Source organism: Strongylocentrotus purpuratus, unplaced genomic scaffold, assembly GCF_000002235.5.
Source record: "Strongylocentrotus purpuratus isolate Spur 01 unplaced genomic scaffold, Spur_5.0 spur5_scaffold_10, whole genome shotgun sequence".
NCBI classification, from domain to species: Eukaryota; Metazoa; Echinodermata; class Echinoidea; order Camarodonta; family Strongylocentrotidae; genus Strongylocentrotus; species Strongylocentrotus purpuratus.
In genome coordinates, this window is record NW_022145595.1 from 26,622,812 (window position 1) to 26,647,329 (window position 24,518).

At 36.4% G+C, this 24,518-nt stretch overlaps 1 protein-coding gene across 1 annotated transcript in view; it reads right to left on the reverse strand.

The window, feature by feature from the left end:
- The window catches only part of LOC576359 (maternal embryonic leucine zipper kinase), a 37,580-nt gene extending 22,094 nt beyond the window's left edge, over positions 1-15,486 (reverse strand). The window contains exons 1-4 of the mRNA XM_776674.5: positions 14,722-15,486; positions 10,395-10,501; positions 7,756-7,841; positions 5,014-5,130 (exon numbers count right to left, since the gene is read on the reverse strand). Of these exons, the coding sequence (XP_781767.3) occupies positions 5,014-5,130; positions 7,756-7,841; positions 10,395-10,501; positions 14,722-14,738 (327 nt within the window). The 5' untranslated portion in view covers positions 14,739-15,486. The remainder of the gene's footprint in view (positions 1-5,013; positions 5,131-7,755; positions 7,842-10,394; positions 10,502-14,721) is intronic.
- Positions 15,487-24,518: the final 9,032 nt, after the last annotated feature.

The window sequence follows — 24,518 nt, forward strand, 5'->3', positions numbered from 1 at the left end:
ATGAGAGCTAACACGTGCAAACACCCATGACAGCCAGCCAGCGACAAGACCGTAAATTAGATTGCAATAACTTCATCTCATTATGCTTTGTCAGAGCAATGAAATATTCATGCCAGCATTTAATGGACAGAAAGTGAATTACTCCTGTTTGCAATTCAGAGGGACGAGATGAAAGACCAGTCAGAGAAACAAATTAAGCAGGAGCAAGCGGCGTCAACGATGCAATTTTCTGCCGAGAAAAGTACACATGAAATTGAAGTCATCCATCACACGGGGGTATCCCTTGGGCAGGTTGTCTTGTAATTACACGATATATATACCATGCTCAACAGCGTAGCTAGAGTCTACCCAGGAAAGTGTTTGCAGCATACCTGCCAACCTTACAAAGCAAAAATTAGGAATAGAGTCTCATTCTGTTATGCTTTCACGCATATTTTTTTCAGAAAATGTGGGGAATAGGGTTTTTGTACCACTAGTTTGAACTTGCGGCAGAAAATTAGGAACCATTTATCCAAAAATAGGATTGGTTGGCAGCTGTGTTGCAGGTACAAACCCATGTTAATCACAAGACATAACAAAGGGTCTGGATTACAGAGGCATTAGACTAACTGACAGAGCTAGGCACTGTACCATTATGAAGCTTAATGTTGAGGCTAGACTCAAGGGATGCTGTATTTTAAGTGTCAATTTAGAGTTTGATCTTACAGACATTAACCGATTAGGTAGGTTCAATATGAGACATAGAGAGATACATTAACTACTAACTAGATAGACTAGATAGACAGATGGAAACATTAAAATATTGATCAATAGACACATCGAAAGATGAATATAGAAAAATATAGACAGAAGCTTAAAGGTAATACAAAGTTTTGGAAAAATTTGGAAATTGGGTGGATAGTGATTGTTTACAATTTTGATATATTTGGATGCCCCTGTGGATGTATTATAAGCAATAGAAAATTTAGCCCCTAAAGTACTTTTGCTTTCGAGAAAAATTGAATATAAGAATTTACCGGTGCTCCCGATAAATTTTGATAAATTTCAAATAGCGCCTACGGCCGTACAATGGTAGCTGCGACCATGAAAATTTCAGAATATGTAGTTGTGATATATAATTTCCGAACAGGAACAACTAATCGGTAGATTTTAGTCAAGAATATTCTTGTATACTTTGATTTATATCTTGACCTTGAGAGGGAGCTATACAACGTAAATAGTTTATCATTTACAATTTCATAACTTTAGACTCGATTTCAACCGCGACAACGATCACTGAATATTGTAGGACCGCATATGCGTCCAATATGCTCATTTGAACCAAATTCATGACCCCATACCAAAACTTTGTATTACCTTTAAACTGAAAAACATAATAATTACTGTCACATCCAGTTGTGTTATCAAGTCTGTATTTCAAATGAAAGAACTTCATGACGTATATACCAGGGTCACGTTTCACAAAACTCGTCCTCATTGACAAATGACAGTTTTTGTTATAAGCTAGTAAAATCCTCGCTTCTGATTGGTTATCAGCAAATTTGTCACTGATTTTTGTCATATTGAAAAAAGGCTTTGTGAAACAGGTCCCAGATTCCCTTCAGACTCACAATAGTTCACAATCAAGTTCAGACTTGTTTATATATATATATATATATATATATATATATATATATATTACAGATATATGGTCAACATAATATACAATGAATTGGATTCATATTTCAACAGTATGCATATACTAAGCAATTTTTATCTGAATGTCTTCTCTTTCATAATTTCTTAAAACGCACAGCTATACTTCATCTCTGCTCATCATAACCCTGACAAAATATATTCCAAGATGCAAAGCTGCACGATGAGATGATATATCCCTACTTGGAACCAGGTGAGTATTAATTTCCTGAAAGATATGTAAGCAATAAATCTATCTCATTCAAACCACATCAGTTAAGAGAGGATAAATCAATTCTATTGCATGCTTCCAGCGTTTCATTCTTATCAGATTAAGAGAAAGAGCTAAATTTTCTTTGTAACATGTGACTACATATATAATCATAATATATCATGCGGCTTTGCATCTTAAAAGATATGACAGGGCAAGGATGAGCTGAGATAATAGACAGGCTCTATGTTTTTCCAGGAATTATCAAAAGGAATCATGAGAGAGATGATACAGAGATGGTTCATACGCATTCTGATCCCATGACGTCTGAATAGGAGAAATAAACAGAGCCATTTCATTACTGGGTGGGACTAATCACCTCCACCATGTGTTTCAATCGTAATGATAATAATAGCTCCAATTCAGAGATAGCAATAGTCTAAGCTCCGGGCCTGGTCAATTTCTTAAAGAAACAGCGATCCCACATTTGCTACGGTAACACCTGATTGCGCTTCATTTTGTCAACAATATTGCGATAGTGTTAGGGTTGATATTGATATAACAATATGTTAGATCTGAGGATAAGTAATGTATTGTGTGATGTTTGAATAATTTGAGGAGAGACGAGAAGAGAGATGGGGTGAAGAAAAGGAAAGAGAACTGAGAGAGAGAGAGAGAGAGAGAGAGAGAGAGAGAGAGAGAGAGAGAGAGAGGGGGGGGGGTTTGATATTGATATAACATTATGTTAGATCTGAGGATAAGTAATGTATTGTTTTATAATTGAATAATTTGAGGAGAGACGAGAAGAGAGATGGGGTGAAGAAAAGGAAAGAGAACCGAGAGAGAGAGAGAGAGAGGAAAGAGAGAGAGAGAGAGAGAGAGAGAGAGAGGGGGGGGGGAGGGGTAGAGGGGAAGGAAAGGGGGAGAAGGAGACAGAGATGGGGAAAGAGGGAAACAGAGGTAGGAGAGGGAGAGTCAAAAACAAAAGTAATGTATTGTGTGATAATTGATTAACTTTAGGAGACAAAAAGAGAGATGGGGTGAAGAAAAGGAAAGAGAACTGAGAAGAGAAGAGAAGAGAGAGAGAGAGAGAGAGAGAAGGTATGAGGAAGAAGAGAGAAAGAGAGAGGAAGAAAGAGAGAGAGAGAGAGAAGGTATGAAGAAAAAGAGAGTAAGAAACAGAGACCTAGATACAGAGCAAGACTACGTGCAGACGAAGAAGCAGTGATTTCATTAATAGTCAGAAAAGTTTGCCACTTCTCCGTGAATAGAATACTGCTGAAAACCAATGAAGTAGGCGACACTTCAGTAATTCCTAAAGTGCATTTTCTCTCTCCCTCTCTTCCTCTCCACCCACACACAGTTCAAAGGTAGATCTCCGCTGAGGCCTCAGAATGTCAAATCTCTTTGAAAAGGACGGAGGAAAAAAATCCTTCAAAACAAACCCATAGCTAGAGAAGATAATCACTTTGATCCAATGATTGCTAGACTCATTTTGTTCCAAGAAAAATCAATTTGGATTGTTTGAGGTGGAAGAAACGAAGCTTTCTTGCGTAAAATAAGTCAGCATCACCCTGGGAAACCCACACTGATTTGATTGTGTGGGGCTTGTCTGGCAGAACAAATACCATATTCAAGATTACTGAATTCAATCTGTAATATGAAAAGATGACTGGTGATTATGAAGAGTTGAATTTTTATTTTTGTTTAAATGCTGGAAGGGTACATGAATGAACAAAAATAGAATCTGATGATTTTTTGTTATAGTTTCAAGTAAATTATTGTTGGTATAAACAAGATAATGTTTTTTAATTGAATTAAATGGTTTATTGGAAATTTTATTGGAAATTTTATTGAGTTAATTGAAAGCACATGAAATACTGTAAAACAATTATTACATAATGATTGCCAGAAAAAATGTAAAGATAAACTAAATAAGATATTATATTATGACAAAAACTATGAACGGCTAACACTATTCTGAAAGTTAACACATATATCATGTGATATCGTTTTGGGAAATACAAAAGGACAAATTATAAACACAGGGTAAAACTTTTACTATTTCAGGAATTACTTCCAATTCTTTACAAATAAAATAATACCAAAATCAATTTGAGTGAGACCTTTAGAAGTAGCACAGGTCAAATATTAATTGAATTTTGAATGACGTTAAAAGTGGTTATCCAAGTTTGTTTGTTTTTTAAAACTACACTAAAGTGACCCACATATTCCTGCCCCCTCTGTGTAATTCAACGTGTTTCTCTGAAGCTCAGCTGGAATTTTGAAATATCAACCCTCCTCATATCCTGCCGACAAACAATCTTGGCTCATGTCACCATGACGACCACTACATCCTCCAATACAGGAATTCCTCCCCCAAAACGGTCAAAATCATCCCAAACACTTGCTATCTGCCAACAATCTGAAAACGAGGGGAGGAGTTTGAACGTACAAGAAATACCGAAAACTTACCCTACATCACGAGATAGGGCAGAATATAAACCAGAAAATAAGCCAATTTAATCAATCTACTTCGATAGAGAACGCCCAAGGGGAATTGCACCCTTGAACACCTGCATCTAAAACCTGTGTAATGCAATTTTCCATGAATTTTGATAAAAACACATCAATATAGAATATTGGTTTCCCTGGAATCTTACGTCTTGAATCTTAAAATAAAATATGAATTTAAAGAACGATATTAAAAAGGGGGAAGTAGAGAGTGACAAACACATGCACGAAACTGAAGATAATAAGAGATAGGAGATGGGTGGAGAACTAGAAAGTGCCTTGAAATAACATAAAAAGATAAAAAGATAACAACAATAAATAGTAACAGGAATTTGAGCACTGCAATGTGACGTCATGGAAGATCAGTAGAGATATTGAGACAGGATATGAGCGAGAGAAAGGAGAGGGGGGGGGGGGGGGGAGGGGAGAATATCGAGCAAGAAAACTGTTGATAAAAGGAGTGAAAGGTATATGTACTTTCTGCATGCCTGCATTTATCAACAACAAAATAGCCCAAACAATGCTTAAGGCAAGATCAAAAAACTTCTAAAAAGATGGAAACTATAAAAAGGTCCAAATGTAATGAAAAAGTAAAAAGTTGAAGAAGCACTTACCTCTATGACCATGAAGATCTTGTTCTTTGTTTCTACAACCTCATAGAGTGTACAGATATGCTGATGAACTAGCTCCTTCATGGCTTTGATTTCTGTCTTAACTCTGGGCAGGTCATCCTGGGGAACGAACGAAAGAAACGGTACGAGTGATGAATAACAGAGATGAGCAAGAGAGAGAGAAGGAAAGAGGGTGGAATTGAAAGAGAAAGAGAGAGAGAGAGAGACGGTGGAATTGAAAGAGAAAGAGACACAGAGACAGAGACGGTGGAATTGAAAGAGAAAGAAGAGAGAGAGAGAGGGAGAGAACAGATAGAGGGTGGAATTGAAAAAGAAGTAGAGACAGAGACAGAGACATGCAGAGAGAGAAAGACAGACAGAACCATACATACATAAAAAGAGAAGAATAGAGTAAAAGAAAGAGAGATAGAAATATATATTTAAAGACAAAGGATGAATACATGTAGAAGGAGAGGCTAAAGTGAGGGAACTACTGCAATTATTGTTGGCGACACTGGCACATGACATTTAAGAAGAGCAGTTCAATTAACAATCTTTGCTTCCTAATGGGGCATTATCAATCAAACATTCCAGGAAAAGTCCCTTAAAACCCCTACCAAATTTTAGTTGGACATAAATAGATCCTTCTTTTTTTGTGAATGTGGCATACTAGCCTAGCCTAGATCATGGACTTGAATTAAAATGGCTTAAATATGGAGGACATGCAACGACCATTGGGTGTTTGTAAACACGACCCAGCCCACACAATTCATGTCTAGAGGAAGAAGAAGAAGGAAAAAACACCCCAAAACACTTAAAGATGCACTTATTCTTCAGCCATTGTGTGGGAGGGTGAGGTTTTAATGATGCTTGAGTGAACTTTTATAAGTGCCATGAATTATATGTTTATCATTGAGGCTATTTCTGGTGTAAGAGCTTTTTGAGAACTTAGGGCGGAGGAAGAAATCTTTATATTAAAATATAAGAAAAGACTAGAAATAAAAGAACGCAATCAAAAGTACCATAATCTTTTGGTTTATAAATTCAAGATCACATATTGTTACAAAATCAAAAGAAGAAAGAAAAAAAAAAGGAAATTGCACATCAATAAAAAAAAAAAAAGATTTTCTTAAATTGCAGGTTGATGTACACAGTTCATCTGGTTGTTTGTTCAAAGTATGTGTACACAAGAACTAAATGACTTCCTATCGGAACTAATACATTGATAAACCTTTGGTACTTGGGAGATATATCTCCTTGTATTACAAACAGAACATATTCAAAGATACCATAAACTTTTTTATTGTAACGTTAATCCTTAAAATCAATGCCCTATGATTTATTTACATTACATGACTGTTTGAGATCAAAGGTTGCATCATATCTCAAAAGAAAATGAACAGTAACTGAAATGAAAGCATGTCTAATATATACATGTAGCTTCATATTGTACTACCTGGATCAAAAGTTTCAAGTGTGCATTGTATCTTAAAGTTCACATGTGCCATGAGATATTGAAATCAAATATTGGTAGTTCTACTCCAGAAAGGAAATAGTAGTCTATATCAAGTAGTTAAAATCTAAACATCTCAAAAATGTTTTACAGTTATGATTACCCCTGTGGTTTGATTCATGCATTCATTCATACAATATGTGCACCATCTCCACTCCCAGAGGAGACTCTTACCTTACCATCATCTATTAAGTGCCATAAGGGAATTACCTCTAGATGTAAAGGCAGTATGAACCTTCTCCTGCCTCTCAAATGACAATATGGACATCACCACGGCAGAGAGAGCATAAAGCTCTTAGGCATTGTAACAGGTCCCATTCTCTCCTGGGTATGGAGCGGCACTTTTAGATTAATTTCTTGCCAAAGGTCAATAGGGTCACAACTGGGAATTGAACCTGTATCATTTAATCGACAGTCTAACAAGTCATCCACGCTAGACCAGACACTTTGAATCATTAATGACGAAGCTGTAAACTAAATAAAAACGTCTCTCCATCAAAGGGTAAAGGAGCGTGGGAGGAGAACCGTTCTGCCCATGCTTAGACCGAACCCTTCAACATCTAGTTTTAAAAATAGATAAAGAAGTCCACTCTACAGGAAGAGCACAGGCTCTTCTGTAAGATCTATACACTCAAGAAGCGTCTAATTAAAAACACCTCTTCATCTAGTACCCCACTCTTACTCTGCCTCGGTTTCTCTTCCTTCAACACTCTCCATACTCTCTCTCTATCTGTCTCTGTCTCTCTGTCTCTCTCTGTCTGTCTCTCTGTCTGTCTCTCTCTCTGTCTGTCTCTCTCTGTCTGTGTCTGTCTGTGTCTGTCTGTGTCTGTCTCCTCTCTCTCTGTCTCTCTCTCTCGTCTCTCTCTTTCTCTCTCTCCTCCTATGTCCTGTTCCTCTTCCTTCAACACTCTCCATACTCTCTCTCTCTCTCTCTCTCTCTGTCTGTCTCTCTCTGTCTGTGTCTGTCTCTGTCTGTCTCCGCTCTCTCTCTCTCTCTCTCTCTCTCTCTCTCTTTCTCTCGTCTCTCTCCTCCTATGTCCTGTTCTCCTCCTCCTATCTCTCTTCTGTCTCCGTCTCCTCCTCAAGGAGTATCCCATCCATCATTCAGAGGAAGATGTTGTCACAGGGGGAGAGCGCCCAATCAAAGTCTTGTCAATCGACTAGCCTTGCTGCATTCACACTCACGCGAGTAGGATCTTAGTGTTTTTAACGTGGGAGTGTTAATATCTTACCCCTAAGGCATGTTTGTCCATGATCTTGATGGCTACCTTCTGCCCACTTAGAAGATGAGTGGCCAGCTTCACCTTCGCAAAACCACCTAATGAATGGACAAGAAAAAAGACAAATATTCATAAATATTAAATTATATACCACTTTGAATTAGGCAGTCTCCATCTCCATCAGTTATTACCTTCAGAAAGGCCTTAAAAACACATCTTTTTCGCAGTTTGTAATTGTAAGACTCGTTCACTGTACTTTTCATTCACTGTAAGCGCTTTGGGCCTTATGGGAAAAGCATGATATAAGTAATAATAATAATAATAATCATCTATATAAAGAGATGCTACATGATGTGGTCCAGATGGAACTATAACAGAAAACTCAACCCAACCATCCTAACCCTAGAGATTTAGTATTTATATCACTTGCGTGTATTTGATAGTTACTAGTTATCTAGTAAAGAAATGTTCATGGCCAAAAGGATGTTAACTTTGTGTTAAAGTATACAAGTTAACACCCTTCTGCCTCTAAACAGACTATATAATGGTATACCTCAGGAAAGCAATATATGTTAGGAATGGCATTCAAGAAGTGTTTCTAGTAACATAGTTTGTTTGCTCTTCCATGGACAGGGTCGTAATGGTAATAAATTCTTTAAAGACATTGATGTATTTCCTATTCTTAGGTAACTAGTCAAAGAACACTCAATGATGTTGCAACATATCATAAATCTCCATTAATGGTCATCTGAAACTATATGTTCATTAATTTGTTATTATACACACAAAAATGACATCATTAAACCTGTTTACAACAAAAGTGAAAGAAGACAGATGAGGTAGCCAAGAAACTGAATTTGAATAATACTTGTAGACAGTGAAACTGAGTTGTACTTGGAAGGTGATTAACTATCTATTGTCCAGTGCCTTTTGTACGTCACAATCTTGATGAGGGTTTGGAAAACAAAATTATACTAAATTACCGAAAGCAAGAAAGGAAAACAAGAAAGGCAATGAGAGAGTGTTAGGAGATGAGAAGAGATAGCTAATTAGAGTTGGTCTGTAACTCAACTGAAATTAATTTCTTTTAAAAATACAAATATGAATAACATTGTATTCTAATAGGAGACTAATGCAGGTCTATCAGCAAGTTTATTAGCTGGTAAAAGAGTGAAATTAAAATTCTTAATCTCTATCTTCTTTACCTATTTTCTTCACAATACAATTAAGCCAGCGAGGGAAACATTGAGGCCCAACGGTATCATATTGTATTTTTGTAATGCAAATGCACGAGGGATACACACATAATGAATTAATCTTATTCCCCATTGTTCATTATTAAATCATGAAATTGAAATGAGAGCTCATTTTGCCACTCTCTGGTGTCGTTTCTTTCATTATTCCATTTCCAAAGACTACATTCAGATCACTAACTGTTTAAAGGTATCTAGGGAGTACTTGTTAACCATGTCATGAATAAAGGCATGGGAATAGAGCTGGACTGGTCATTCACACTAGAGAAATCTAATCAAACAAACAATGTATTATGAAGAAATGTAAAGTGAAAGGGGTGTAAAGCAAAAGGGGTATGAAGACAGAGAGAGAGCGAGGGAAGGAGATAACGAGAAAGAGAGAGAGAGAGAGAGAGAGAGAGAGAAGGAGGAAAGAAGGGAGGGAGATGAAGGGAGGGAGAGAGAGAGAGAGAGAGAGAGATAGAGATAGAGAAGGAGGAAAGAAGGGAGGGAGATGAAGGAAGGGAGAGAGATGAAGGGAGGGAGAGAGAAAGAGAGAGAGAGAGAGAGAGAGAGGGGGGATCAAACCTAGAAAGAGAGACTGATTGAGCAAAATGAGGCCACAATGATACCTAATCACTGATACCTAATCACTGATAATGAGGATGATATGAGGCTATATAGACAGTTTGAGCGAGTTTGTTATTCGTCGCATCATGAGTTTGGCTTCATTAATAATTCTCTAGATTCTGAATTTCATGAGGGAGACATCGTCGTTGAGGTATGCGATGCATCACAAAAAGGCCTCAAAAGGGTGATACGCCGATGTGGTCAAAAAACAAAAAACAGCGACATCAATCGTAACCTGACCTATATTCACAGATATGAAATCAATTCATCCATCAAATTTTATTTATCAGTTTACTGATGCAGTGAAAAACAACTCGCCACTACCCCAAGCCACGATCTTGTAGCTCAACATGTTCCTTTTCATATCTGTGTATTTAATGCAATCATTTTATTGCTTTTATTGAAATCCAATGGATGAGATACATACTTTGCTGACAGCATCACTGCCATGTGGGACAGGCGGGAAACATTATTGATTTCAAATTGATATAACAAGAAGCAAACATGAATTGTTTACAACAATAACACAAACCCTAATTTTCATTTGTTCATTTAACAGTTTACATCGCAGCCCTAGAACACTTTGAATATCAAACAGCGAAAGCACTACTTTCATTTCTTTAAGATGGGATTTTCATTGAATTAACATTGTACGTATATCACTCTTTACAAGCTGGAGTTCTATTAAGATTTAAAGACGTAAAGTTCTGCTTTCCAGTTCTGCTTAAGAGCATCCTCCCCCCCCCCCCCCCACCCCCTTTTCTAATTTCTGCTTGGAGTAACACTTACCTGACCCGATGGTCTCCTTCAGATGGTATCTGTGTTTGATCTCATTCCAGTCGCTGTCCATGGCGGTCTGTCGCACGCCGTTCAGCGCTATTTCAGGCGGCTTCAATCTGAGATTATAGAAGATAAATAACAGAGTTATTATTAGTAATGCACAGCTAAAAGTAATATACATGCTATCATGAAGCTGAGGTTATCAGCATGAAATATCATCTGCTCAGAGGCAGAAGGATGTTAACTCTGTGTTTAGGTATATAAGTTAATATCTTTATTGCTCTAAATGAATGAGATAGGGATTTAGATTCATTGTGTGTAGAGGGTAAAAAATGTGGAATATGACCTTCACTGGCATTGCATGACAAATGTAGAACATCAGACAAGCCAAGTATATTCAAAATAGATATACCAGTATGGTAAGATAAATTACAATACAAGAATGGACAGACAGGTTCATACTTCTACTAAGGAGAGAGAGGAGAAGAGAAGAGAGGAGAAGAGAGGAGAGGAGAAAGATTGAGAGGGAGAGATGAGAGAGGAGAGGGAGACAGAAGGAGGTGGAGTGAGGGGGAGGAGAGAGGGGGAGAGAGAACTGGAGACAAAAGAAGAGAGAAAGAGAGAGAAAGAGAGAGAGAGAGAGAAAGAGAGAGAAAGAGAGAGAGAAAGAGAGAGAGAGAGAGAGAGAGAAAGACAGACAGAGAGAGAGAGAGAGAGAGAACTAGAAAAAGAGAAACAATATAGATAGAGAGCATGGAAGCTATACAGGATTACTGTTGTCTAATGCAACATTTTTCCAATTGAACTTGTTTGGAAAATGATTCAGCAATACATGTCCTAACCTTAACTCAATGAATGAAAAAATCAAGGGTGATGTCTTTTTATCTAAAGGTCTACCAACCTTTCTTGTTGTCATAGCATAATACATCAATAACAAAATATCAGAATGGAATTCAATTTTGGGGGTAAAAGGAGTGATATCAAAGATGATGAGTTGTTATATGCAGGTTGTTTTGATTCACATACAATTTTTGATCACAATCTGCCTAGAGCTACTCTATACCTGGACCACATTACAGAGGCTTGACGTCAAACCTTTTAGAATCAATCGAGCAAGAATGAATGAATGAATAAATGCAGAATCACTCATACATAAAGAATGCTTTTAAACTTCACACACCCTTGACATCGAGACACACAAAACATATGCATTCATCCAGTTTGCTTCACCTTAGACCCACCTCAATAAAAGTAACTAGAGAACCGAAAGGAAACCTGTTATGGTTTATCGGTCTGAGAGTTTGATTGAGGTGGATCTTGTACGTCATGACATTGTGGTACTTGTGGGTGGGACTATATGAGAAATGCTTCTCTATTGATATTGCACACTGAGATAAGAAAATATATTTTCTAAGTTGTTTGCTTCTTGCAACCTTTCTTGCAACCTTTCATGCTTGTTAAGACCTTTATGGTTATGACCTCACAAGTGCATTGGAGTGGAAATGTATGACACGTGGAATCACATCATGAATGGTTATTTATCGTCATGACAACCATATCATAATGTGAATGTCATCATATGAAACAAACACTTGTAGTAGAGACCGGAAATTAAGCTTGTTCTTTGCTAATTAGTCTTTTGTAAAATGATTTGATAACGATCAATATGAAACTAAAGAGCTGTGTCAATTCTATACAAAGACGTAAGTACATGTAAGTACGTACCTGTAAGTTGTTATATTGACAAAAAATCATTGATTTGGAGCCAATTAAGGGCGTTAGCTGATATAAATTGGTGGTGAATTAACACACTTTTGGCTCTGGACAGACAAAATGTTAAACTAATAGTATACATTGCAGAAGATATTCAATTCTGTATATCTTTATCTTTCTCTTTCCTAATATCAGATTATTACTTCTCAAAAAAAAAAAAAAAAAAAATATTTCTGTTCATTCCCTTTCTTCTTACTTGTAACAGTCATAAAAAGGGAATACTGTCTCCTAATAAAGAATGATAATTGTGATATTAGCAAAGTATTAACTACATGATTGTACTACGTCATTCTGGAGTTGACTGGTTTCATTTAATCTCAGGATTATGTTTTCTTAGCTATTGCGTGAGGGTTGATTTCTGTAATAAACAAACATTTTCAGAAACTCCTCACGATGGTCAAACAGCTAAAACTTTCAGGAATTAAAAATGTCATTATACTATAATAATGTCACAGCATTTCCATTTATTTTTTAAATAAAATTCCAAATTTGTAATAGTTTCCGGCTATATGGTTAGACCGTATGTGTATATTTCCACACTATAACCTTGTGCACTCCACATATTTCTTATGTTACATGTGTTACAAAAGTTTAAGTTACATTTTTAATAGAAAAAAAAATAGATCAGTAAGACATAAGATAATCTGAGCTGCAGCGAACCAATTGGATTAGCTATTTGGGAATCTCCTTTCAAGGACTACCAGCTGTCGGCACTTATCTGTCGATACCTGAACTGGCTATTTATCACAATTGCCCAATATATACCCCCCCCCCCCCCAATAATAATAATAATAATAAAATAAAAAACTGTTGTCCTGTATAAGGGCCCTTAGAGAGCATCGACTGTAACATAATATGTTAATGGTAGTAACATAAGAATATGTTAATGGTAGTAACATAACACCACATGACGTTTGTCTTGTTCCATACTTAAACACACTGATTACAACGATCTTGGTACTAATTACATACGACATAGACTCTGGCCTTAAATTACTCGGGTTAGTATTCAAAGGGTTAATGGCAAGCTTACAACAGGACATCATTAACACTGTATCCTAATTAGGGCACTCTGAATCCCCAAAGTCTTTGCAGTTTTTCCTCCTACGTTTCATGCAATATTGGAACTAGTGAAATAGTAAAATATCACATGAACGTTCATCCCAATCATTTATGCTATGCAAGTTCCAGTTAAACAACTATAATCAATAGCTTATATTCATGATGTAATGAATATTGTAATTGTTTTGAATGATTTATAGTGATATATTGGACTGACGTCATTGATCTCACTTAAACCATAAACATCACACAGTTTTTCAGAAACTTTTTTTAATAATAAATATATTTAAATCTATTCATCTGAATATTCCAATCTTTTTTTAATTCCTGCATTAGTGGTTAAAATGTGCATAATAATACAAACAAAATTCAAACGTAAGATAGGATCATTGGATGTATGGTCAATTATTAATTATGTTAATCTTTCAAAAACATTGTGTTTACAAATTTCAATCCAGTGGATTAAGCAATTTCTCTCTCTCAATTAAATGTGTTGATCCATTTAATCCCATACAACACTGTATTCCAGATAATTGGACTGACGTCATTGATCGCACTTAAACCATAAACATCACGCAGTTTCTCAGAAACTTGACACTTTGGTCAAAAGCCTTAATTAATGATGTCTCTAGGCATGACAGCAGAGGATCTTTATCAAGCAGCTAGCCTAAAGATGAAGATGAAGTGTAATAAATAACAAAATTACACTTGGATAAAAGCAGCTTATGAGTGGAATAGCTGATGCACTCATATTAAGATAAAGATAACTCACAGTTACAAATTTCCCCTTTATTTTTTATCATCAATCATTTCCAATGTCTAAAATATTGTTATGTGGGTATTTTAGATCTTCTAATGAACAATAAATCATTAATTTACAAGACACCATAGGCCTGTCCTCATCAGCTCGAGTTTGCCAAATAACCCACTATTATTTTTAACTATCGATCGCATATTAACCAGTTAAATTGTGGGATAATTGGTCAAGAAAATATTTTTAGAAATAGCAGGCTAATTTTCGCCTGTCAAGGCTAGTTTGTGATGAGCGTATTGGTCTGGTGAAGATGCAGTTTCAAGCTTCAGGATAATATCCCGTTATAACAGGTTATTTGGCAAACTAGAGCTGATGAAAACAGGCCTACTGACACTCGAGAAAAATTTGACTGCTGATCAGGAGGTGCTCATGAAATGGGGATAATTACAAAACAGGTCATCAAGCTAACAGCTAATTAAAACAGCAGAATAAACTTAATTAGTGAGGGGGATGCTTTAAAAATGGAAGTTGGAGTTCATTAACATGTACTGAAATAGAACAAGATATTGGAATACACGTACGCATTCATTCTTGGTGATCTCATATACTGTATGTATAGTACATAGTGAACACCCTTCTCACTCACATTGAAAAATTAGCTTTGAAAACAAGCATTTACATATTGCCAAATGGGGAAACCTGCATTTCAGTTTAATAGAAATTATAAAAACAACTTGAAATACTCACAATATTTGTCCACGCATGACTGTATTTTGTATTGCACTAATCTGATCCAACTTTGTTTCTTCAAATGTCACCAGGAATATCAACCAAGAGCTTCTAATTGAGCATTATTCAGCTCTTATTGCAACAGTTTCAACAATATATTGCTTTAAAAGTCAGAGAACATTCATCGACATTAGAGTATTGCTTCTATGAGATGAAAATGATATTGCTCATATCTTTTGTTCACTTTATATCAATGAAAAGATGTATTCAGTCAAATCCGCACTAGTTACTAGACGCGTCACTTATGAGACAAAATAGAAACGCAAGATAAAGTTCCAATTTATTCTCTATGTGAAATTTCGTGTAGAAATGGAAAGATAAGTAGCTTATCCTCCTCTGTACTCAGCTATAATCAAGACACGGCCGTTTTCCACTTGCAAGTAAAAAGCGAAAAGTTAATTCAGTCATCAAAATAAGAGCTCGCTTTGTGGCCAATTTGTGAAGAATGAAAATCCAGATGACATTCCTAAGCTTTTATCAAGAGAAGAGCGCTGGGATCCCTCGCTCCATTTAAGAACCTCACTTCTCGACTAATGAGAGAGAAGAGCAATCTAAATTCACGAGGAGATATGCCTCACCGATGAAAGTATTGAGCTAGGTCGTCGACGCTGCAGGTCTCTCGTGCGTTCCCTCGTTTGTACACAGAACATATGACTACCGATGAGCAGCGCTGCAAGCTTATAAACAATACTCACTGGATTTGACTAGTCTCATAACCAGTCTCTGATGATTCAAAGTTATGGCTTCATGTGAAGCAAATGTACTTGGTTTTTGGAAGCATTGTGTAACTACTGATGTCATTTATAAACTTCATGGTGTTTTCTAAAAGCTATAATTTCGATTTTTTAAGCTTGTGGCTAACTTTTGAAAATGCCAAATCATTGTCATTGCATTTCATACCGGTATACCACTACATCCTAACAGGGAAATACCCATGAAATTAATGTAGAAGTCATCTAACTTACTTAAGCAATATCTTTGTCATGTTAATAAATAAATGGTGACATTTACTTTCAGTTTGATGATGACTTTGTACTTCCTATATATAAATGTAATTCATAATAAATATTCATTCGTCCAAGAGCACACACACACAAATGTTGAAATTGATATAAAATGCATGTAATAAATATTAATTTCCGGAAGACCCTTGTTTTATTCAAGGAAGATTATTCCCACGGGCCTTTTTAATAAAATTACCGCTTTATATTTTTAATCAATAAAAAATGGGTCTGCGATTCAGACTACCAAAAGTAACGATGCATCATATTTCTTCTACTTCGATTCATCTCAATAAAAGAGAGTAGGTTTTGCGTGATGATTATGATGGATCTGCTATAAAGCTAGGATTAGGAGGAATAAATTATCAGGTAAAATACAATGTATGACTACCCCCACCCCCCTTCCACACCTTTGGATATGAAGTTCTTTATATTCATGATTTAGAATCATTATACACAACCAACGGTAAGCAGATTTGGGCAATTTGCCAGCACCGTTTGTTTGCCTCTGCCCACGTTATTCCATAAATGTAAACACAACTGTTCTGACAGTGACCTTTTTATCACTTTTGAAATAGTATAATGACACAGTTCCAGCCAAGATCCTACCGGATTGTCATTTTGACTCTGGCTATACCTAGCACCAAAGTATTCAGGATTAATGATATTGTTTGACTTTTATCCAAGTCTCTGTTTTGTTTACAGTGGACAAAGTGATCAAGGGGTTTGGATTTGTAGACTACCAAGTTTCTTAGTTCGGGACTCCCTGTTGGCACTTGAACTACGTGCACATGCGACAGTCGTCAGTCAGACGCCCAGTCAAGAGCTAGAGGTAGTCAACCGCCAGACGTTTACAACTATGTACATGTTGTGACCTCACGTGCTGTGACAATTTTAATCTCTCTGATTCCTTCTCATCTTCTATTTCTCCTCCTCAGCTATGGGTTACATACTCACACACATCTGCAATATGTTGAGAGCCAGAACGATGTCAACTCATTCATATATCTTAACACAGAGTTAACGCCCTTCTGGCTCTTAACAGAAGAAAGTTGTAAGCATGAATGCTAAATACCGTCATTGTGATATTCTAATCTTGCTCTAGCAAGCTAATTCCGAAACAAAAGAGCATTCTTAATGAGCCCCACTAACTCTCCATGTCAGTTGAATTGAATATCAATCCTATTGCTTGGATGTACAACCAGGTTTACTGAACATTTTTGAAGGGGAAGTCCACCCTGATATTTAATTGGTTTTAATACATGTAGTAACAGGTCAGTGGAAGTTTAAGCAAATTCTGATTGAAAATAAGAGTAATAAAGTTTTGTACTTGTGATCAAAATCAAACAGAAATTGGCTAACTCTGTGACATATCTTGCGAGCTCCCCTCCCATTTACTCAACCTTTCACTGACCTGTTCCTCTCATTTTTCTGCTTCTATTAAAATATCAGGGTTGACTTCCCTTTTAAAGAATGAAAGGGTGATAAGAACATTGACAAGAAAATCATCAATGTGGTTGTTGTGGTGTCAGGGTTATAAAGATGTAAATCTCATGCAAATGATTCCTTTCAGGCTCAGAGAGACTAAGTATTATAATGACAATGTAGTGGTAGAAGTTACTAAAAAGTCTTCCACTCAAAAGGATTTTCCAAAAGTGGAGGATTTGAGCAAATGGACTGATAATCTCTTTCTGTGACTATTGCATAGTTTGATAATCCTTCTCTGTCTGTGACTATTGCATAGTTTGAAGAACACTTGAGCTTCTTGTAGGGTTGCTTCAGTTCCATAAATAACCCTAAGAGGACATAAATACCCAGACTTAAAGAAGAAGATAGAGCCAGAGGAGTTTACAATCGAAACCAGAATCAGCTGAAGGCAGGCGGTGTGGGAGCTAGAGGGAGGAAGGGCAAGATGATGGTGATACACATGGATGATAAGAAACAGGATGTGTATTTCAGGCCTGCATCTTGAAATACCATTTATGGTCAATTTATCATCAAATAAAGAAAATTCTCTTTTCATGAGTGTCTGCATGTGCCGTAAGGGTTATAGTTTCTATTCATATGTGCCTTTTTATTAACAAAAGAGAGAAAAAAACACAAGTACTCAACATTCTAGTTAAAACGTGACCAACTATATATAACAGCACTTACTCACACTGTAACTGTTTTCTAAAAAGAGAAACAGAGGTAATTACGTCACAGCATCATTTATATTTATCTATAAATGCCAATTAGGTCTCTGCAGGTCTAATTAGTGACTGTAATCTCCTAGTGATGGTAATATTGGGATGAGAATGTACTTTCTTAATAAGCTATTTCAACCACAACGATTTATCATTAATTATTGCTTGAATCCTTGAACGTTGTTTTCATGATTATGCTCTAACAAGTTATATAAATGCTCTTAAAATGTTATCACATGTAAATATTTGCAAACATTGAGCAATAACATTTTCGTTTTTATAATGAAGTACAATTAGGAATAAGAATAACATAATTTTGGAAAAAACAAGTTTTTATGAAAACAAAATATGATTCAGCTAGTACCTTGATGGAAGTACAAACCATATTTCAATTTCAATCAATTTGTTCTTTCCACAATTTGATAAAAATGTCAATAAGAGCATACACAAACCTGTACAAAATAACAATGTACAGTACTAAAGGTATAAAGAAATTCAACAAGAATACAAGGTATAGTACAAAATTACAACTGATATGTAACAAAAAACATCAAAATGTGGGGGGACAAACAAAGGCCAAAGTCTATATGTATCATCTTATGAGAGCTAAAAGGGCATTATCATTAAGGTAGAAGAAAGGAGTTAATGCCGTCTGGCTCTTACTAGCGTTCAATACAGTTACACATATATATTGCTTCGCAATTGTATATCAGAGACAGGGGTAGGACAAGCTTGATCCATTCTAGACTTCTTGACGTAATAAGACGAGGTGAAATAGCGGGGAAATCCACTTCTACTCTGTTTCATTTACAAATTCCACTTCAAGCAGTACTGGTTTACTAAAGCAATTCCGAAAGCAGAACCGATCCTAAATGATGACAAGATGAAATTAAGCGAGCGCTCTAAGAGGCATCCACCCTTGGACGACGGAAAGACGAGGGATATAAACTATTTTAGGGGCCTTGGTTTCACTGATGCAAGCAGCAGACGTTATATTCTAAATTCTAAATAATGCCAGAGTTCTTAGATTGGCTCTATAAGAGATAGTTGATATTGAGAAGAGGTTAATGAGGACATTGGCCACAGCGCAAGGGGTGGGGGGACTTTAAAGGGATTGTTCAAAGAAAATTGTAAAATTAAATTATTTGAATTAAACATGATCTATCATATAGTGCTTGACAAGAAAGGTAGTAAAAAAAGAGGAAATTTCGAGCAATATAATAACTGGTCAGTGGGGTAAAAGGAAATTAACTTATGTTGCTTAACTTGCTTCTAGTTATTTCAAAACAGGATTATTAAAATGGTCTTAAAAGATAAATATAGATAGCAAAAACAATCAAAACATGAAATAAAGAAGGAGAAAGAGAGAGAGAAAATGGCAATTGTAGGCAGGTAAAAGGAGCAAATATCAAAATAGAGAAAAGAATAAAGCGGTCGTTAGGGAGGACCACTGCAGTAAAAAGGATGAAATACAAAGATTTGAGAAAGAAAGAGAGTGTAGGAAAGAGAAAGACACACAAAAGTGTATCTAATAAATCAAACAAATATAATTACAGAAATATAGAAAAGTTTCCAAGTTTATTCTTAGATACCGTCATGACCTGAGAAAAAGGTTGGAAACACCAAAGCAGTACTGTTTGTTGTTCGTTGAACGAACATAATCACACTGCTTTCATGATGCATGAATATACAGAGGGACATATTTGTGCATCCTTGGGTTACAGCTGGGTGTATAATATCTTGCACTATTGATCACATCATGGGGAATTCTATCCCTCTCTTCCAACTTCATCACGTTTAGGTACGCAAGGGCATGATGTAATAAGCTCTATGCATATTGACTGTAACTTTACACTGATTTTATCCAGCGTTTCGTGCTCACCGAGGGCACATACAAAACACAACCGATATTAATTGCTAGACAGAAATAGGGGCCTCAAGATATGCTTGAAAATCCCCTTGATCAGAAGAAGCTAGCCAGTTTGTTAATTTCAAATTGCTGTCAATTTCTAGTCTGTGAAATAATAACAATAAAAAAGTAACAGTAAAGAAAATAATTCATAAGCCTATAATGTTACAAGCAATAAACAATCCTGAGCTAAAGAACAATGTTAAAATGAAGTTCCAACTCCCCTATGCATGCATGCAAACAAGTATGTCAATATCTTATCTATCCATTGTTTTACCTTCTAACCTTGGTACTTGAACTGAATATATATAAATATAAATATTCAAAAAAGGAATTGTCTGAAGCCAACATTTTAAATGAAGTATAGCCTACTCTCAAGGACCCCCCCCCCCCTACAAAATAGAGCAACATAATTTTGGAGACTGATCCCTCAAAATCCACCTATCATTTCTTAGATAGTCTGAAAAGCATTTGTAAAAGTATACAAGTTAATAATTTTTCTGGCTCTGAACAGAGAATATATACCGTTAAGGCCTTGAATGTGTATTGCTAGTTTGCTACACTAGCTCTCATCTCACCCCCACTGATGCAACTCTTCCACTTCATAACGGGATGCGAATTAAATCACTGACCCACCCACCACCAGGCATTGAATACAAGCATGGACATACCTGGGATGACCATACAACAAACCCACATCCCTCTTGGGAATCATTCCAGTCTATGACATCATAGTTACCATGGTGATAGTGATGTCATACTCTAGCAAGCCATTGTGATATCACTAGTGTATTTCATCATCAGACACCAGGCCAAGTTTCATCATATACATGTAGTCTGCCTTTGCCAGACTCTATTCCCTAATGTTCATTAAAATCTTTGAGAGAATATATCTTTTCTGCGCAAGGGCGATGCAAAACATGTAGATTAGAGATCACCTGTTATATAATATTTTGATCATTATTTACATGAGTCTCCTTGTGACTAAAAGTATAGATATACATTGTAAATGATTTTAATAGGCTGAAATTTGCTGCACTTAAGCGTTCATTATATCAAGTATTTTAAGCAAAACAAAATAAAGAATGAATTACATTTTCTGAATTGGAGGTAACATTCATGTAAAATAAACATCACTACAATGTAGCTGCAAGTGCAATATGTTATACAATTCAAGATCATTGTATGCAAGACATACATTGACAGGCTTTAGGCCTACTGTGTATTTTTCATACAGAAAATCTTTACATAGGGACTGGCCTTATATATGAGTCTGATTTCACGATGATATGAGTCTTGAATTATAAAACTAAATCATCTCAAAAATGTGCTGAAAATGAAGACTAGAGAATGCAATTAGTAGTTTGGAAGCAGATGATAGTATCAGCTGTCTCCCGGATGACATCATAGCTTCAATAACACAGCTAAAAAGGGTACTGAATGGAATTATTACCTGCCCAATCAAATAAGACTGAACAAGATGCTCAAGGTTCTGCAGTATTACTTAGTCTACAAAAATAGACATGATTTCAGTAATCCTGACTCATATTTACATGTATTCCAGGCTTGTTGATACTCAACAGGGTTGAGGGCTCAGAGGGCAAAACCAAAAGGCTCCCTGTAAAACGAATGAGTTGACAACGAGACAGATTCCCCTACCCCCCCCCCCCCTACAAGAGTTAGTATGAAAACTTGTAAGAGCTTTTTTTTTGTTGGATATTATACATGAAAGCAAAATAACAAAAATTCTTATATCATCATCCACATGTACCAACCAAAATTAATTCCCTTTCTCAATGGGCATATGAATCTTTAAACATTAATTTGCTGACTTCTTTTTTAATTTTTTCTTCTTCTGGGGGTGGGGGGGGGGGGGGTGGGGGCGGGGGGATGTAGAACAGGGATTTACATTGGATATAATCAATGATTTGCCACTAACATACCACTTTTCAATTCTTCTTGGAATCTGAAGGGTGAAAGTTCAACCAGTTATTTGTTTTGATACCTACCAGCCAAATTCTATTCCCTATTTCTATCTGAAGAGATAAATGTATATAAATCATACAGATTTCATCATCCTCGGTTTTCGAGGGTTGGGGTGTGACATTATTCCTATCAATGATTTGGTGCTCGTAGTAGTGTTAGAATGAATGTACATGTATACATTGTAGATGTGAATGTTAATTCTTATCATCTGCTAAGTGCTAGAATGGCATCAACTGTAATGTGAAAGGACTTAAAACCCATCTGGCTCACTACAGAGGATATTACTACCTGAGTGGCATACCGCTAAGACTACTCCCAGGCTGCATTCCCTTATGGAAATTGGTGCAAGCTTGCCGCGAGCTTGCAGTGCAAGCTTGCAGCAAGCTTGATCTGCGAGCTTGTTTCAAGCTCGCCCGTGAGCTTGTTTCAAGCTCGTTACTAGCTTGCAGGGTTCCAAAAATGCAAATGAGTTATATCTGTCAGCCAATCAAAACAGAGGAAATATATTTTCAGGTCTAACAATCTGCAAGCTTGCAAGCTTGCCTGCGAGCTTGTTGCAAGCTTGCATGTAAGCTTGCAGCAAGCTTGTTGCGAGCTTGCAAGCTTGCAGATTGTTAGATCTGAAAATATATTTCCTCTGTTTTGATTGGCTGACAGATAAACTCATTTGCATTTTTGGAACCCTGCAAGCTAGTAACGAGCTTGAAACAAGCTCGCGGCAAGCTTGAAACAAGCTCACACAGCAAGCTTGAAACAAGCTCACACAGCAAGCTTGCTGATATCGAATTATATTTGCAGGTCTTAAAATCTGCAAGCTCCCAAGCTTGCCTGCGAGCTTGTTGCAAGCTTGCATGTAAGCTTGCAGCAAGCTTGTTGCGAGCTTGCAAGCTTGCAGATTGTTAGATCTGAAAATATATTTCCTTTGTTTTGATTGGCTGACAGATAAACTCATTTGCATTTTTGGAACCCTGCAAGCTAGTAACGAGCTTGAAACAAGCTCGCGGCAAGCTTGAAACAAGCTCACACAGCAAGCTTGCAGATATTGAATTATATTTGCAGGTCTAAAAATCTGCAAGCTTGCGCAAGCTCCCAAGCTGGTAAAAAAAGAGAAGCGTGCAATCTTGCAGCGAGCTTGCATGCTTTTGCAAGCTTGCGTGGTAAAAAATCCAAATGGTACCCTCAGCCAATTACAAAATATGCAAGCTTGATGTTAGCTCGTCGCAAGCTTGCCGCAAGCTTGCTACAAATTAAATGGAATAATAGTAACAGTATGGACAATAACATTGACAGAGATCTACAAAAGATACATCATATATGTATCAACTGGTTTTAATGTTACCTGAGTTTTAAGTACATTTCAATGACATTGTAGTGCTGGAGCTAGACTTCTGAATACTTGTACATGTAATAACGACTGTCTGAAAACATTGACAAAATATTATTCACACTTTTGATATCTCTATAAAAAAAAATTCCCTCTCAAAAATGAAAGAAAATGAAAGGTATTGCCATGGCAAGTCTGGCACAAATTGAATACATAGAAGTGGAGAAAATTTGTTCCCGAAAGACCTGTGGGTGCCATCTTTTTTGGGGGAAAAAACACATAGATCTAGGTCTAGTCTAGTCTAGTCTAGTCTACATAGTATAAAACCTATACCTTTTCACAATTGATGTAAAAACATACACGCACACACGTCAACACAAACACACACACTCAGAGACACAAACGGGGTTGAACAAAATGCAGATAATTAATGGATTTTGTTGAATCATTTTTTTCTCTCCCACTTTACCTTTGTTACCTGTTTACCGCACACACACACACACCCTCACACACACACAAACCCTTAGAATCAGGGTAAAAACTAAAACACACACACATATACAAACAAAGAGGTAGAGAGATAGACTGAGAAATTGCGTCCAGAGCCATTTCAGATTATACTAGATCTAGAATTGGAAGTTATGGGCCTATAACTAGTCTAGACCTAGTCCTGGTCTAGACCTAGACCAGCTTAAACCAGAGACTATCGCCCACACTGACCCTGTCAAATTCAAAATTGCCCTGACGTCCCCACATCTACAAACTAATATACACCCTACCCGTTAAGTTAAAACTCAGACGAGTATCTTGGAGGACCAACCGAACAAGTACCAAGTAGACTAGGCTACCTACTAGTACTATCTAGTCTAGCTAGTTTAACTAACATTTTTTTGGTGATGTGGGACTGAGTCTGAGTTTTACATTATTTCATGAAAAATTATCAAATTATTACAATTTTCCTGTTTTATTTTCATTTTAATATTGCTTTCCAGAGATTTATATGTTAAATGTTGTTGTGAATTATTATAATGTAAGTGCAATATCTCACAAGTACTTACCATTTTGAAGTTGATTCACACTTGACCAGTTCACAAAATGTTCAACAAAACTTTGAACCAACCACAAAAAATGAATTACTTGGAATGGCCAATAGAGGGCGCGTGACATTTTTCTGATTAGGATCTTGTTGGCACTGGGAGTGTTATCTTTGGAAGTCAATAACTTTTTAGTAAGAGAAGTAATAAATATAAAATTTTCACAGTGTAATAAATGAATATAAATGCATTTTTTACAGTAATTCTTTAGGATTTTCATTGTTTCCTCTTTTTTTACAGATACGAACAAAAAGT